The following is a 17,316-nucleotide window of genomic DNA, read 5'->3' on the forward strand; positions in this document are numbered from 1 at the left end:
CTCTAGCCAGCTCTCCAAGTTGGGGTTCAGACACCTCTCCCAGTAGGGGTTGCCCTCCCGCTAGTCCAGCCTCCCAAGGTCAAGTACTTTGTGCCCCAGGTCCACTTCCAGGTTCTAGAGTCCATACCTTCTCGGCCTTCCACCTCGTAGCGGAGCGCTCCTCCCCGCCCTCCTCCCGAGGGAGCGCTCAGGGGCGGAGCGAAGCTGCTCTGGGTGGGGGAGGGCGCGTCTTGTTTAGCTTGCCATCGGCGGAGAGCTACGGTTCCGCAAAGGACAATTAGAAGCTGGAATCTACCGACTCCGCAGAGGTGAGCTCAGGGGAGCGGAGCGGAGCAGCTACCCACCTCTCCACCTCCCCTCAGTCTAGGTCGGGGAACCTCAGTGGAGGGCGGGCGTCTCGGGTCCTTTGCCCACCCTGCCACCCGTCCCATGGCATCTCGGTCTATACTACCAGAACCGGCCCTGGCAGAATGTAGTTTGCGGAGCTTGCCGGTGGGGGCGGGGCAGACAGGTAGGAGCTTCATTTAGGGTCCCAGGCCGGGGTGTGGAGGTAGGAGCAGGGATGTTGTGCGGTTACCTGTGTGCATCCGAGGCCTTCTGCGGCCCGTGGGAAACGAGGCAGCTCGGTCCCATGAGGGTTCTGGTCCTCGATGCAAACGGCGGAAAATGCACTGGCAGCCCTGGCAAGCGGGAGGCTCTATGTCTGCTATCCACCCGATGCAGGGGACCCACAGGGATTAAAACTAGAGACATCTTCCCTCATTTTACAAATGAGGAAACTGAGTAACAGAGCTAGGAAACCTCTGAAGCATGATTTGAAACCAGCCCTTCCTGGCCCAAATCCAGACCCCCATGTCCAGTGTGCTATGCAGGGCCTTCTCCCAGGATCAGTAAAGTCTGCTAAGTTCTTCCTTACACCTCACTTTGGAGCAGGAAATAGTAGAGAGTATTAGAAAGAACAGTACAAGTACCTTCTGGCTGTCAGACAACACTGATTTAATAAGCTGTGTGATCAATTAATTCAGAGTTTAGAGGAAAACTTGAAGACAATCAGAAAATCCTTAGTTTTAGCCCCCTTCAGAAATTCTGAGAGGAGTGTAGGCAAAGGACTGTAGATAAGAACCTTGGGATAATATTTAGAGGCCTTCTTCTCAAACCTACCACTGCTGGGGTAATTAGGCACTAATTTGGAGGCCAGAATTCACCAGTGTGTCACAGAGGATGTGTACATCACCTGATATCCTATTCTAGGAGTCAAATCTGTCATGAGTCCATTGTAGTTAACATCCAAGACTCATAGAGATATTCAAAGATTGTGACCATATTGGCCATGAAATAAAGCAAAGGAAGCAACTTCTTCACTCAGTTGCTTTTGTCATATTATGGTACCTAAAAGAAAAACACTGAGGTGTAGTTGCTAGTCAATTTTTTTTACATGCAATGGAGAGAAAGGGAGAGATCCAAATGTAAATTTGATATTCTAAGACCTCTTTCAGACAAAAGCAACAGAATCAAAGGAAATATATACATGATTGGTTATATGAACAAGGTCGAAGAATACATGCGAGCATAAACATTCTCATTTAAAAATATCTCTAACAAGATATAGCTGCAAAATGGGTTAGAACTGAATATTGCTGCTTTATAGTAAGGCAATTAACTATAGAAAGAAAGTCTGTCAAAACATGATCAAGTTTTGTTCAAACAGAAGTTTTTCCACAAATAATCATTGTTATACTTTTTGCTTTCCTGGCAAACTAACACAGTCATGTGTTTGCTTAACACTAAGATGGATAGGTAATAGTCAAACTCTTTGTCAGTTATATGGTCCTTAAGTATTCCTGAGACCACCATTAATATAAACAGATAGCCCTAATGGGAAAGGACCTGATTGTACAAAAATATTTATAGCTGCTCTTTTGGTCCAATTCTTGTGGCAAAGAATTGGAAACTAAAGGGATGTTCCTCAATTGGAGAATGGCTGAACAGATTGTGGTATATGATGGTGATGGAATACTATTATGCTATAAGGAATGATGAACCAGATGATTTCAGAAAGAACTGGAAAGAGCTACATGAACTGATGCAGAGTAAAATAAGCAGAACCAGCAGAACATTGTACACAGTAACTGAAACATTGTGGAATGATCAAATGTGATAGACTTTGCTACTTAAAACAATACAGTGATCCAGGACAATTCTGAGGGACTTATAAACAAGCATGCTTCCAGAGAAAGAACTGTTGGAGTAGAAATGCAGATGAAAATATAGGATTTATTATTTGTTTATTTGGGTGTATGATTTGGGGTTTTTGTTTATAAGATTATTCACCTAAAAAATGAATATTACAGAAATATGTTTTGTGTGATAATACATGTATAACCCAGAAAAGCATTTAAAATTGGGGGGAAAAAACAAATAGCCCTGATCATATAGAGTCAAAAGAATTTAGTAATTTAAAATAGGATTTTCAGCCAACAAAGTGGTCCTCTGATAGGAACTCCAAGAGTCTAAGGTTATAAGGGGCTCCTGACATGCCTAATAAACCTTAAATGGATTCTTATCTGTAAAGAGCTTATCTAATAGAGAAGAGATTTAAAAATACTTGCCTTAGCTATTTCACTGGTCTCCTATTTCAAACCCTAATTTGAGGCAATGGAAAGATTGCTAGATTTGGAAATTAGGAGACCTGAATTTGATTTCTGGCTCTGCTACTTATTGCCTTGAGCAAGTCACCTAACATCTCTAGGCCTAGATTTTCCTTACTGTAAAATGAGATGATCACTTTTGCTCTCTAACTCTAGCTTCTGGCACTACTCCTTCTGAAGAGACCCACATTGCTTTTGAGCTCTTCATTTTCTGATAAGACATCTCTCTCAAATTTCTAAATTGTGTGCTTATTATTTTCCCCCAAACCTGCTCCTCCTTCTGACCTTCCTGGCTCTCATAATCAGCTTATTTTTGTAGTCTTCATGTTCAAAACCTTGGGGTTGTTTTTTTTCTCTTTATTTCAACAAGCTTTCATTAGGCTAAGGCTATGTGCACCCTACCACAGGAGATGGTTTAGTCTCAGAATAAGGAAGGTCAGGATGCATACTTATACTGGGACACTAGCTGGCTTTAGAACCCCAGTTGTTCTTCATTCATTTAGTCGTATCCAATTCATGTAATCCCATGGGTTTTCTTAGCAAAGAAACAAGAGTGGTTTTCCATTTCCTTTTCCAGTGAGTCCCCATTTCATGTATGAGGAGCTGAGAGAAAGTCATTTAACCTCTCTCATTCTCCCCTCCCTCACAAACCTATTAGTGATTTAGGAGGATGTCTGCCCCAAACATGGGAAGATTTCACCCAGTGGAACAAACAGGTGAGAACAATTTGTTCTAACAGCCTCAAAGCTGAAGCATAGCGCTGAGAGCTTGGCCAGATACGGAAGGCACTAGTCTAGGCAACTAGTTGTCCTGATTTCTGTCTTCCCACTGGAATTCAACAGGACTGGCTGCCTAGGCTAGTACAAGTGCCTCTTAGCAAAGTCTTCCCTCTTTTCTGGAGCCCTGACTCTAGCCTAACCCCTTCTTTAAGGGACCATGAACTGGGGGTTTGAATTTGGGATCACAGGTCTTGGGTTTGAATAGAAGAGAGAATGGTGGTTCTGCTACTTATTAACTACCTATATGACCTTTTTCAGTCATCCAATAATCAATAAACATTTATTAAGCACCTACTGTATGTGGGGGACCAGGCACTGTGCTAATTAAGTACCAGGTAAGCAAAAAAACCAATTAAAGACAGTCCCTGACTCAGAGAGCTCACATTTAATGAGGGATACAACACAAATGAAAGATATACAAGATAAATCAGAAATAATCAAGAAAGATGGCAGTAGAATTATGTGGAGAAGGATGCAGAAATGGAAAATTAGCTGGGACTTGAAGAAACCCAGAAAAGTCAGGAAGCAAGAAATGAAAAGGGAGAACATTCCAGGCATGGGGGGGGGGGGCGGGGAGGGTAGACAGCGAAAATGTCAGAGAGGGAGATGGAGTATCTTGTTCCAAGCTTAGCAAGAAAGCCAGTGGTAGTGTATTTCAGAGTGTGTTGTCAATGGATAAGTTATGAGAAGACTGAAAAACTAGGGCAAAGTTATGAAGGGTTTTAAATACCAAACAGAGGATTTTATAATTTTTATTTTATATTTATATTTCAATATATTATCATATCAATATATTGTTTGTATATTGTTATATTAATATATTGTTTATGTTTAGATATTATATTGTTTGTATTTCTATATTATTATATTACTGTGTTATTATTATATTAATATATTTTTATATTATATTTATATTTGATATTTGATTCCTGAAAATCCAGAGAGCCACTGGAATTTATTGGGTAGTGGGCTTGTACCAGGGTGCTGGCAGTTTCAGAGGAAGAAAAGGGGGCATATTTGAGAGATGTTACAAAGGTAAAATCTCTAGGCCTTGGCAACCAATTGAATATGGCGTGGGAAAGAGCTAAGAGAGAGGATGACAAAGAGATGGAGTCTAGGTGACTAATGGGATGTTTGTGCCTTCAATAGTAACAAAGCAGTTAAGATGATGGGAAGATTTGGTGGAGAGAGGTCAAGGGGGAAGATTTCTAGCTCAGGTATGGATACCTCTATGGGATATCTAGTTCCAGATGTCCAATATGCAATTGGAAATACAAGACAAAGCACTGTACTGCTTTGGATCTGTGTTTCCATCTATGAAATGAAGAATTGGACTAGCTGACCTCTGAGGTCCCTTCTAGCTTTAAAGACATTATTCTGTGAAATCAAAGAAGTATAATGATAGATGAATACACCATAGAGAGAGAGCATTAGTATTGGGACAGTTCCCTATATTCTTAGTGTTGGCAGTCTTCCATTAAGAAGTTAATTATTTTTAAAACTGGTATCAGAAATTCTTTTGAAAAATGATTGTGAATGATTGAGAATGGGATCTGGTACCATCTAGACCTTTTCCAAAAAGGCATTGCTGATGTTTAAGCAAACACTGATAACAGTGATTCTTTTTCACTTTCTTATGCAGGTAAATAAAAGAAGAACCTAGTGACAAGCCCAGACATTACCATCATGGCTTCAGAGCCTCCTCATGATGAAAAGGAACCTAAAACGCCACACCTACCACCAGACAAACAGGTATGGCTTTTATTCTGGGAAGTTAAACTACAATATCTTAACAGACAGCTTTACAAAGTTCTAGGCTTCGTATTTTCTTTTTTGCTTATAGATTTGGAACCTTTTAAAAATAAGTATAAAGAGAATTAAAATGAAAAGTCTTTGGAAGAAAAATCTTCCTTTTAAAATCTCTTTTAAAAAAAATAGAATCTCTTTTTTAGGGTGCAGCTGGGTAGCTTAGTGGATTGAGAGCCAGACCTAGAGATGGGAGGTCCTAGATTCAAAACTGACCTCAGACATTTCCTAGCTGTGTAACCTGGGCAAGTCACTTAACCCCTATTGCCTAGCCCTTACCACTCTTCTGCCTTGGAACCAATACCTTATTGGTTCCAAGGCAGAAGGTAAGGGTTTTTAAAAAATAAGTAAATAAATAAAATCTCTTTTCATTTTTGAAATTAAAATTTTATTTACCCCAGTTTGTTTTTACTCAGTCCAGACCTGAAGATCAGCTACTGTTGCCCAACTACGGCTATGTTTATTAAAGTGCCTATTATGTCCTGAGGATTCAAATTAAAAATGAAATAGTTCTTGCCTTCAGGAACCTGATTTCACAGCAGGGATCAGGAGAATAACACTTACCATCAGTTGATAAATTATGTTTGTATTTCCTTTTGGGAGATTAGAGTAGCAAGGTCTTCCTTCAGAGAAATAAGCAAGCCATTTGAGAACAAGTGTTAACATAGGCAGCACCACAAACATTTGTCAAGTGTGGAGCATGTAAATACACACTGTAGATAAGACTCAGTACCTGATCTCAAGGAACAAGGCTGATAGGTGGGGGAGGTAACTAGGGAAAGGTTAATGTGACTGAAGCTCTTATGCAAGATGTTGACTTCTACTTTTTCTGGATAGAAGAGCTGGGGTGAAATTTAAGAGTTTAAGAGACAAGGTCTAGAGGAGGTGAGTTGAGAGGCAGTTCCAGGCAAGAGGCCAGTCAGTTCATGTGTGGAAATAAGAATGTGAAGAGCTACAGAGATAGCTGCCACTGTGAAACTGAGAACTATAAAGCATTAATGGTTAGAAAGAAAAGAAGCACTTGCAATCATCCCAAGAGAATTTTCAGGGACATTAATCCTGACAGCAGCACTCCTAAGAATCCAGAATCCCAGCCAGATCTTCCAAGAGACCTGCCAAGAAGCTCCCCACTCTTCATTCCACACAGCAGCAAGAGCAGGCTTGGGCTCCATGTTTATACCATGCTTAAGGATTAGAGTTTTGTGGAGGAACCAGGCTAATCTGGGGTTAAAAACTGGCTTGTTCCTCCCACTACAATCATCCTTCTCCTTCTGTCTTCAGCTCTAGCATAGAGCCAAAAAATCCAACTCTGGTCCCATTGGGAAAGGAAGAAGAACAGCAGCTAGAATCAATGGAAGTGCCTGTTTGAGTTATGAATGGGCCATCGAAAAATCCTAGGGTGGAATTGTAGGATCGCCCTCATCTGTGGGCAGGGACCTCTTCATTTTTTGTCTTTATAGCTTGTCCCATAATAGGCAATTAATAATTTTTTTTTTTTGCTAATCTATCTTACCAATCTATCCCTCCCAATTTAAATCCAACAGCTTCATGGCTTATATTATGAGTTGAATCATATGAATAAGGAGAAATCTGAGGGAAAAGAAGCTGCATTTTACAAAGTTGGGAGATTGGCCACAAGGAGGAAATAATGACAGGAGTACCCATTTTTCTGTTAGACCTCTTGGAACTAATGAGGCCAGGAGCAAGTCTGATATCCCCAATGCCATTTTTCCCTCTTAAGTTTGGAAATGGTGAGACTTTTTATCAGTATGGAACAACTTCTATTAAGGAATTCCCTCCCTAAAGGCAGAGAGACTTCTCTACTGTTGTTTTATTTTATTATTTATTTCTAGTTCTAGTTGCTTGGGATACTAAAGTTAAGTGGAAGTATTTGTCAGAGCTTGGACTTGACCCCTTCCTGACTCCTAAGCAGGACGGGAGAAACAGTCTCCAAGTAAAGAGATACTTGTTCCCTCTGAGCAAAGTTCTTCTGTCTGAATTAGCAGTAGCAATTCTCCCACCCACACCCCACTGATTCCCCTGAAGGGCTCCTTCTTTGGGGGTTGTGGTTGACTTACTGGAACTGAGGGGATGGTCTGATGTGGGCAGTCACTCCATGCTGGAGATCTTACTTCTTTACATGGGCGACTGCTTTTGTCCAGGTCTGTACAGTGATCCCTGAGGACTCTGGCAAGCAGGAGGGGGACAGTCTCCCACAACCCTCAATGTACTCATGACCCACTTTTCAGCTTAATAGGCATTCTCAATATTTTCTCCATCACTTAAGTCTAGAAAATGCCAAAACAATAAATCAGCCCTTGATGTGTAGCATTTACTGGTTCAAGCTGGCTCCAACACACCTCTCCATGCAGATAATGGCAATTTTATTTCAATTTACCTGTCCCTTGCCTGCAAGCATGTGTGACATTTTGCTTCTCCTCAGATCCACAAGCCTCAATAAAACTGATTTCTTTTCACCCTGAAGGCACAGCATCTCCCTTTACTTACTACATGTCATATAATTTATAGAATGTGACAGAATTTCCAATGGAATCTATAGACTAGAATTCATTTCTCACTGGATTACCTTTTGAATCTCTGGGGAACTTCTCATCCCTATTCATTCCACACTTATCCTCCAAGACATTTTAGTTAAGAATATTTCTATATCTCTAAAGCCTCAAGGCTCCATAAACAAGCTGTCTTCCCTTAGGGAAAGTCATAGTGCTTTAGCCAACCTGACTGTCCAGCTACTGCTATTCCACTGGGTTCTACCCAGGACTTTCCTTTTTCCTGTCTGCTTTCAGATTGATTTCATTAACTGTCCCAGGCAGTGCTCCTACCCCAGCACTTTCTAAGGTGACAGAAAACAAGCCTCCTTGCTATTTATCAATGATACCTTTGGCAGAAGAGACAGAAGGGCCCCACTCTAAGGCAGGAAGACCTGGGCTGGTGCCCAAGCTTTGACACATATTAACTAGCTATGTAACTCTTTAACTTCTTAGTCTCTGGGCAATTCTGAGACTAAGTTTCAGAATAGATGCTGATCTACATTGATAAAAGAATTTCCACCCCAGAGTTCTCTACCTATAATGTGGTTCCCTTAAAATAAACAGGGGAGTACACTGAATGAAATCACAAAGCATAATCCAGAAAAAAATGTACATAAGCATCTGAATTCTAAATAAACTGTTTTATCTATGCCTATTTGTTTTTACATCAATCATTTTCTAATGTATCTCGCTATTCTAATACCCTCAATTCCCTCACTTCTATACACAGTGTAGTAATAAAGCAAATAGTAATAAAGTAGTAATAAAATAATAAAGAAAAAGGATTAAATAGAAGCCTGATACTGTCTACATCTGACAACACAGGCAACATATGTATAGTCTCCCCACCCCTCCACCTCCATAATGAAAGAAGGGAAGTACATTTACTCATCTCTTCTCGGGCTGTGCTTGCTCATTATAGTTTCAATTTCTTGTTCTTTTCATTTATGTTGTAGCTGTTGTACATGTTATTTTCCTGGTTCTGTGTATTTAAAGCTGCATCAGTTCACACAGATCTTCCCATGCTTCCCTGAATATCTCGTTCCCTTCCCATGAATATCTCTTTTGTTGTTTCTTATAGGACATCCCCTAATCAGTGGGTTCTTAACATTGATTCCAATTAGTTGCTGCTTAGAAGTGGTGTTATGTATACTAGAGTGTCCCAAAAGTCTTAGTGTAGTAACTTTTGAGGCTCTCTATTTTGATATTTGTGTGAATTTTCTGTCCACCTCTCTGGTGCTTAACAATAGAATCCGAATCAAGGAGTAGAGGCATCAGTCACTTTTTTCCTCATGATTCCAAAGAATTTTTCAGAATGGTTGACTCATTTCAAAGGTTTACCAACTAGTATGCCTATCTTCTTACAACCCCTTCAATATCAATTACTTTTGTCTTTTGTTCATGCAAAAGCTTTTCAAATTTTTTTGAAATTAGAATGCCCTGTTATACTTTTATGAGCTTCTTTATCCCTGGTTTGGTCAAAAATCCTCCTTCTGAAGTAAAATGAATTGTTGTTATTGTTGTTATCAATAGAAACAATAAAAATGCTCTTAAGCCACTATTGATTAGAGAAATACAAATTAAAACAAGAGATACCACCTTGCACATCTATCGGATTGGCTAACATGCTTGAAGAGGGTAAATGACAAAAACTGGAGGAGAAGTAGAAAAACAGGAACATTAATGCATTGTTGGTGGATTGTAAACTGGGCCAACCATTCTGGAGAACTCTTTGGAACTACACCCAAAGGGCTATAAAACTGTACATACACTTTGACTCCACAGTACCACTGTTAGATTTATGTCCCAGAAAATCAAAGAAACAGGAAAAGAACCTATTGTACAAAACTTTTTATAGCATCTCCTTTTGTGGTGGCAAAGAATTAAACATTGAGGGATGCCTGTCAATGGCTGGATAAGTTGTGGAACATGATTGTGATGGAATTGTGCTATAAGAAATGACAAGAAGGATGAATTTAGAAAAATCTGGGAAGACAATATAAACTCACACAAAGTAATGTGAGCAAAACAAAGAGAACTTTGAATACAATTCAGCATTATTGTAAGGATTATCAACTTTGAAAGACCTAGCAACTCTGATCAAGACAATGGTCCAAGATAATTCCAAAGAACTCATGATGAAAAATGCTATCCACCTTCAGAGAGAAAACTGATTAATGAACTCTAAGTGCAGATTGAAGCATATTTTGTTCACTTTATTTTTCTTGTTTTCTGTGTGTGTGTTTTCTTTTGCCTCATGGCTAATATGGAAATATATTTTGTATGACTAACACTTGTATAATTGGGAGCATATTGCTTGCCTTCTCAAGGGGCAAGGGAGGAGCAGAAGGAAAGAAAAGAACTTGGAACTCAAAAAATTTTTAAGTGAATGTTAAAAATTTTCAAGTGTAATTGGGAAATACTTGACAAAATAAATAAAGATACATTTTTAAAAAGAATTCTTCCCCTAGACTTAGCAGTGAAAGGTACCTCCGTTCACTAGCCTCCAATTTTGTCATCTTTGCTAATTTGTTGAGTGTGGAGTGAAACCTCAGAGTTGTTTTGATTTGCATTTTTCCTTAGTGATTTGGAGCCATCTTTTATATAGCTTCTAATAATTTCTTCTTTTGAAAACTGTTTCTTCATATGACAGATGGATAGATAGTTAGAGAGGGAGAGGATTTAAAAAGACAACAGCAAAAAGAAAATAACTCTTGGTCTTAGATGGGATGGTGTGGGACCTGTCATTTCATTGAAAGAGGAACTCCCAGCAAGGAAACTCCCTGTACCAATGCAGATCAGCACCTGTTCTGCAAATTAGCCTGCGACACTGAAAGATTAAATGGCTTGCCTAGGAATGATTTGCCTTGGAATACACAGACAGTATGTGTCAGAGCTATGTCTTGGAGTTGTCTCCCCAGCTTCAAAATCAACAAAGCCAGGCTGCTTCTCTATTAAATAAGATTAATTATGTTAATCGCCTACCTAATACTGAGCCATCTTTGCATCTCTGAAATAAGTTCAATTTGATCACAGTGAATAATTTTTAGATGTGTTGCTTGAAAGCTATATTTTTCCCCTCAATATTTTTCATTTAGACATCTTGGCAGTGCAGTGGGTAAAGCTGTGGCCCTGCAGTCAGGAACACCTGCATTCAAATCTAGCCTTAGACACTCATCAGCTGTGTTACCCTAGAGTCAATTCTTTCTTATTCTTTCTGCCTCTGTTTTCTCAAGTATAAAATGGTAAACATAATAGTATCTACCTGACAGAGTTATTGATGATCAAATTAGAATAATATTTGTTAAATGCTTGGTACATAGTAGGTGCTTAATAAATGCTTCTTTCTTTCTCTTTTCAAATCAGTAAATCAAATATTTGTTTCTCACTTTTTGTTTTACATTGTAAAAATGAGACTCCCTCCTCAATTAGTGCTGGAATGAGGTATGAGAGTAGACACCAAAATAACTTGATGAAAAGACTCACTTCTGTCTCCTCCAGAAAAACATGTGGAATGCTTTCATAATAATTTCAGCAATCAAGTCAAACAATTTTCTTTGCAGAGCCTGCTGTTTTGTCCCAAATCAAAGGTCCACATCCACAGAGGAGAGATCTTAAAGATCATCCGTGAGTGTAAAGAAGAAAGTTTCTGGAAGAGAGGTATTTCTAGAAGTTTTATAATCCTGTGTTAAAAAACGTGTTTGTCCAATATCAAATTGCTTGCAGTCTTAGGGAGAGGGGAAAAGAGAAGAATAGAATTTGGAACTCGATATTTTAAATATTGAATGTTGAAAATTGTTTTTACATGTAATTGGGGGGGAAAGTATTATTCAAATGGAAAAAAACATGTTTGTTAGATATGTTACAGACAGTTGTCCAGGAATTATAACATAGCCTGAAAATTATGTTAATATTTGATAACCTATTTCATTTTTTAGTAGTAAACTTGGCTTGATAAAACAACAAACAGCTCCTGTGATCTCCAGTGTTTTAAGGCTGCTTAATATTTATTCCTTCAGAATAAAACCATAGCTATTTAATAAGATGTTTCTATTGCTTATTATGTATGCCTTACTCAGTACTACTGTAAGCACTTTTAATTCAAGAAAAGTTTATTAAGCAAGATATGCAGACTGCTGGGGACATCAAAGAATAAAGTAAATAGTGCCTGCCTATAAGTAAAGGCTTTCTTTGAGAAGAATGGCACTTTATGTAGAACATGTAAGTTTCTAGACTAGTCTCATTTCACAAATAAGTTCAGCCTTGAGGTATACTTCCTAGAGTTGTACCATAATAACATTTCTACAATGTGGTGAAAATTTATCTTACCAATTCAAAAACTCTAAGCTAATAGGTTTATTGAGAGGTGGCCAGTTCTCCCAACAAAGCCAGACCCTGGTCCAATCAGAACCAGAGACCCTGATGCATAGGAAATAACCTTTTTTATGCCAAGAAACCACCACAGCAAATACAATCAACAAATGGGCAGGTCTTAATTAATGATGTCAGTGCTGATTAAGCTAGAAAGTATTAAAAAAATTGCTGTGGGTGGTAACTTATGTTTATTATTGTAGATGACCTTTCCAAGGCCTCTGCCATAAGGGATTAGGGGCTAGTTGTCTTTCTCCTGACAAGTATTATGAAATGCTGAGTCAACAGTTGGGTGCCTGTCCAATTATCTTGTTATTAAAAAAAAAATATTCCTCCACCCCTTGTCCAAGTACCTGGTTATACCAAAAAAAAGTATTCCTCCACCCCTTGTCAAATTATCTGGTTATACAAAAAAAGAGTATTCCTCCACCCCTTGTCCAACTATCTTGTTATACAAAAAAAGAGTGTGTGGTGGGCCAAATGGAAACTCTTGGGTTATAGGCTTAAGGTCAAGATGTAAACAAGATTTTATACTACCCTAAACTGTATTTTTCTTAACTAATGTTTATGATTTTTATAAAGCAAACTATATTATTTGAGTCAAAGCTAATGATTGTGTTATGAAAATAATCATAGAAGCTAATACTATTATAATCATAAAAAGGGGTAGGAAGTTTCATACTCACATTATGACTCTATTTATATACTATTAAAATTTTAATCTAATTCATGCATTCAAAAGTTGCTTAACCTCTTCAGACCTCAGTTTCTTTATTTATCAAATAATCATAATACCTTGATTGATATAGTACTTTAAGGTTTGCATAGTGCTTTATCTATATTTAAAGATATATAACATATAAATGTAGTTCTGGGTTAAGATGGCTACAGTGTAGAAGCAGGACGCTTTTACTCTCCTCACTACTGACCACCAGCATACCTACAAAGGACAAAAAAAAAAAAAAAAATCCAGATGAAAGAAGGGACCCCACAATAGGTCACAGTATCGAAGGTATGTGGAATTTGGGCACTTCCACGCTATAAGGGGGGAAATAGCCCCCATCAAAATGAGAGCTGATCAACCCTTCCCCACCCCACCCACAGTACCAGAGTCAGAGGCTCCGCTCCAGAGTTAGAGCCAGCAGGGGCACAAAATCTAGCCCCTAGGCAGCTAGCTGGCACTACCAGGAGCTTGCCCCTGAGAGCAGCAAGACTTGAGACCCCAGGAGGCTGGAGAGTGCAGACCTTGGGCATGGGGCTGAGAGATAACATATAAATGTAAATATTTATAAATGTATAAATATACAATATAAATAAATAAAATATTTATAAAATTATAAATAAACATAACATATAAACATTATAAATAAACATAAATTTATGAGTAAATATAATATAAATATTTATAAGTTTATACATATAGATATATATATTTATAAATGATGTCATTTGATCCTCATACCAACTATTGGGGGGGCAAGTGCTATTATTGTCCACATTTTACAGATGAGGAAACTGGGGCAGAGAGATTGACTTTTTCAGAATCACAAATGTCTGGGGCAAAATCTGAAGTTTGTGTCTTCCCAATTGCAAGTCTGACACTTTCCTACTAAGCCACTTAAATAGCTGCCAAAAAGAGCTTAGATTTAGGTGCCAGCCATTAAGCCTGTTGTCATCTTAGTCAAAGGGGACTTGACTTTAAAATATCCCACTCCACTTGGTATTGGTGTATCTGTTCCTTTGGTTTTGCCTGGTGCTGGTACCTTCTCTCCAATATTGCCTTCAACTGTCTCCAGTGTATCCATTTTACAGATACATAGTTGTCTGCATGTCATCTTTTTCCTTGTGAACTCCCTGAAGACAGAGGTGGTGCTTTTGCCTTTCTTTGATTCCCCAGTGTCTGACCTGACTTGCACAATACTTGCCACTTTTTGGCACACCTGGCCATTGGAGAAAAGCCTCTGTTGACTCTGCTTCAATTCTCTGGAAGTTAGTCTAGTAACTCCCATGCATCTTGCTTCAGCATGACTGTTCACTGTGCCCCTACAAACTGGCACCCCATCGTTCCCAAAGAAGTTCTGATGATTTTTTAAAAGTAATTTACAGTGGTGTGGTAGGCTAATACATCAGTATGACCTTCTTGCTGATTATTGGCAAGCCATGTAAGTGCTAAATGAAAAAAATATTGCTGCTGGTTTTTTTTTTCAAGGTTGCTAGGAAGTCTTGCATTTGTCACCATGTTCTGCTGTGTGTGAGAGGTCACTTTGGCACTTAGATTAAACAGAAATAGAACTTTTCAGAGAGAGTTTCTTGTCTCAGAAATCCTAAAATTCAAGACTAGTGCCAACTGTGATATGTGTATGTGTACACACGCATGTGCAATGTAGCACATAGTACATCATGGGAGAATAAAGCATGTAATCAGAACCTGAACAGCTCAAGCTTCAGACCTGTGTACCCTGGTCCTGATGCTTCAGTATACCCTGGGGACACTGAAGGAGCTATCACTCTGTGATATTATGTTAAAAGAGAACTCATTCAGAGCAATTCTTACTCATTTCTTCTAGGCAAGGTTTTCAGAATGTAGATTTCTGGGAGGGGCAACTTTCAAATTTTATTCAGGAGATTTTAAACATTATCATTAAAAATAATACTTTAATTAAACTTAAATTTAATTCCAGTGAATAAAAATGTAATTAACATTGCAATATTTAAGTAACAGTTATAATTTATTGAATATTTCTTATTTGAGAGACTTTTATTTGGGGGACTTTAAATATTAATATTCAGAACCATCTTCATTTTTGCAGCTCTCCCTTCTGCCTTGGTAGGAATGCTTATTACTCAAGGACTTGTCCACAAAGGTATGATTTTAAATATTTGGTTATTTAAGAGGCAATATGGTGTTTGGTAAATAGAAAGCTGACTTCACAACCAGGAGGACCTGAGTTCAAGTTTTTTGGAAGAAACCTACTGGTTATAATATGCCGATGTCATTTAATCCCAGTATTCTAGAGCAACTCTACTACTGTAAGAAGTAGTGATGTTATTAACTAGCAATGACAGAGAAGTCACTCATGACACTATTCCTTTACCTGCTTAATTCTGCCATTGGGTCTTCTGCCTAAGTGGCAGCCCCCTCTCTACTGGCTGCTCTTCTGAAGTGTTCTAAGGATCAGAACCCATTTCCCTATTTGCCTCTTGTTCTCAACTTGCCCCATAGATTAGGCAGACTATTTTAAGTGCAGAACACCAAAAATGATGATAAGAAACGTCCTTTTTTAAATCATCCAAGTCACCTATGTGCTTTTCAGAAAGAAAGAAAGAAAGGTAGGAAGGAAGGGAAAAAGGAAGGAAGAAAAGAAAAAAGGAAGGAGACAGAGACAGAGAAAGAGACAGAGACAGAGTGTTGTGAGGGTTATTTAGCAATTAATTTAGTGTTAGTGTTGGACCTAGCAGGAAGGGCTGGAGGATTCCAAGATGGAATGAAGGAGCAGGAAGTGGGGCTTGTGCTCTGAGAAAGACTCCATTAGTGGTTGGACATAACTGTTGCTAACCCTGGGAGATCTGAGAAAAATTGCATCCAGGTCCCTGGGATCCTGAGAGGTGAAGGCTTTCAGCAAGTGGACAGCAGACCTGCATAGCTGCACCAAGTGGGGAAGTGGTTTGGGATCTGGTGGACAGCATTTCAAACTCACTCTCCCTACCTGGGTACCTTGGATCACCTGGTGGAGTTGGCTCTTGGCATCCTGTGACCATCCTTGGATTTACTGTGAGAACCCAAAACCACCTTCAGGCCCTTTAGCTGAGCTGACCAAACCTGGCTGGAACCAGGTTTGAAGAAACTTTCCCTGTGACTTCAGTACTGCTTCCTTTGGGCCTTGCCTGGCTTAGGTCAATAGGATAGTGTAGTTAAATCCTTCCCTACCCCCTATGTTTTGCCCTTAGGTTTCAAGTGTAGAATCCCCTATCCCATCCTTTATTTAGTTACCCTCAATTAAACTGTTAAATACTTTACCTTTTGCCTGCTGGTGACTGTTGGGCCAACTGCCATTCCTGTGTGAGTTTAAAGCTTGGCAGTAAACCCTGGTCTCCCTATCCTGGTTGGTCCTGTCTCTCCTTCAATCCAGTGTGAACCCACAACCATTTAGGTTACATTTTAAAAATAATAATAACATCCCTGGTGCCCCACCTTTACAAGAGACAGAGAAAAGAAGAAGAGAAAGAGGAGAGAGAGAGAGAGAGAGAGAGAGAGAGAGAGAGAGAGAGAGAGAGAGAGAGAGAGAGAGAGGAAAATGAGCCATGCTATTTGTCAGAGCCAGCTAATTGTTTCAGCTTTTTCTTTCAGCTCCCCTTGAAGATGAGCAGTTTTTTAATTACTGCTTGGAAGATTTGTCTTGATTAGATGGCAGGGAGGTGTGTACCCATGAAAAAGATGGAGATGAAGCAGAGGATGGGGAGGTCATTTTGAAACTTCCTCAGGCTTCTGTTCCTTACTATACCTCTGTCTTGGTGGTAGATACAACTAGGAAATAAGAAATTACTAATATCATCCATTTAATATGATATGGAATCTTAGAGGTCAGTTAGTCTAACTCCTTCATTTTGTAGACAAAGAAACTGAAAAACAAAAATTAATGACTTATCTACAGTCACACAGATAGCAAGGGGACAGAGTTGGTATTTGATTTCAGGTCCTCTGGACTTCAAAACTAGCACTCTTTCCACTGTATTTAATATTTAAAGTCTTTTCCATCTTAAAAATTCTCCTTTAAAAATGCTCTTTAAAATTCTATACTCAGCTGTCTATATTAATTAGTTAATTGTCAAATCTCCATGACTATTTCAGTTTTTTCTCCTCTCTACCATACTAGGATCCCTCCCAAGAAAAAGGCTTCAGTACTTGGTATGCCATTCAAGTACTAACCAGGCAGAACTTTGCTTGGTTTCTGAGAACAGATAAAATGGGATGAGTTTGAATTCAAGATAGAATGGTGTAGACTCAGGAAGGAATGCTGAATGGTTTAAATTTGAATCTTTTTGCCCAGGCAAAGGAATGTATGTGCCCTTCCTTTGCTGAATTTTGTTAATTTCCTCGTGTTCAAAAAGAAATTGAGTGTGAGCTTGTGTGTGTGTGTGTGTGTGTGTGTGTGTGTGTGT

The 17,316-nt window shown here is 38.9% G+C and overlaps 1 protein-coding gene across 2 annotated transcripts in view; it reads left to right on the forward strand.

Moving 5' to 3' along the window:
• The first annotated feature begins 228 nt into the window (after positions 1 to 228).
• OCIAD2 (OCIA domain containing 2) overlaps positions 229 to 17,316 on the forward strand; it is a 25,207-nt gene continuing 8,119 nt past the window's right edge. Inside the window, exons 1-4 of one of the 2 annotated variants that reach the window (XM_044680427.1) lie at positions 229 to 308; positions 5,070 to 5,179; positions 11,349 to 11,445; positions 14,967 to 15,020. In XM_044680427.1, the coding sequence (XP_044536362.1) occupies positions 5,114 to 5,179; positions 11,349 to 11,445; positions 14,967 to 15,020 (217 nt within the window). In that variant the 5' untranslated portion in view covers positions 229 to 308; positions 5,070 to 5,113. The other variant, XM_044680428.1, reaches the window with a different exon arrangement.

Source organism: Gracilinanus agilis, chromosome 6 (genome assembly GCF_016433145.1).
Source record: "Gracilinanus agilis isolate LMUSP501 chromosome 6, AgileGrace, whole genome shotgun sequence".
In the NCBI taxonomy this organism is placed as follows: Eukaryota; Metazoa; Chordata; class Mammalia; order Didelphimorphia; family Didelphidae; genus Gracilinanus; species Gracilinanus agilis.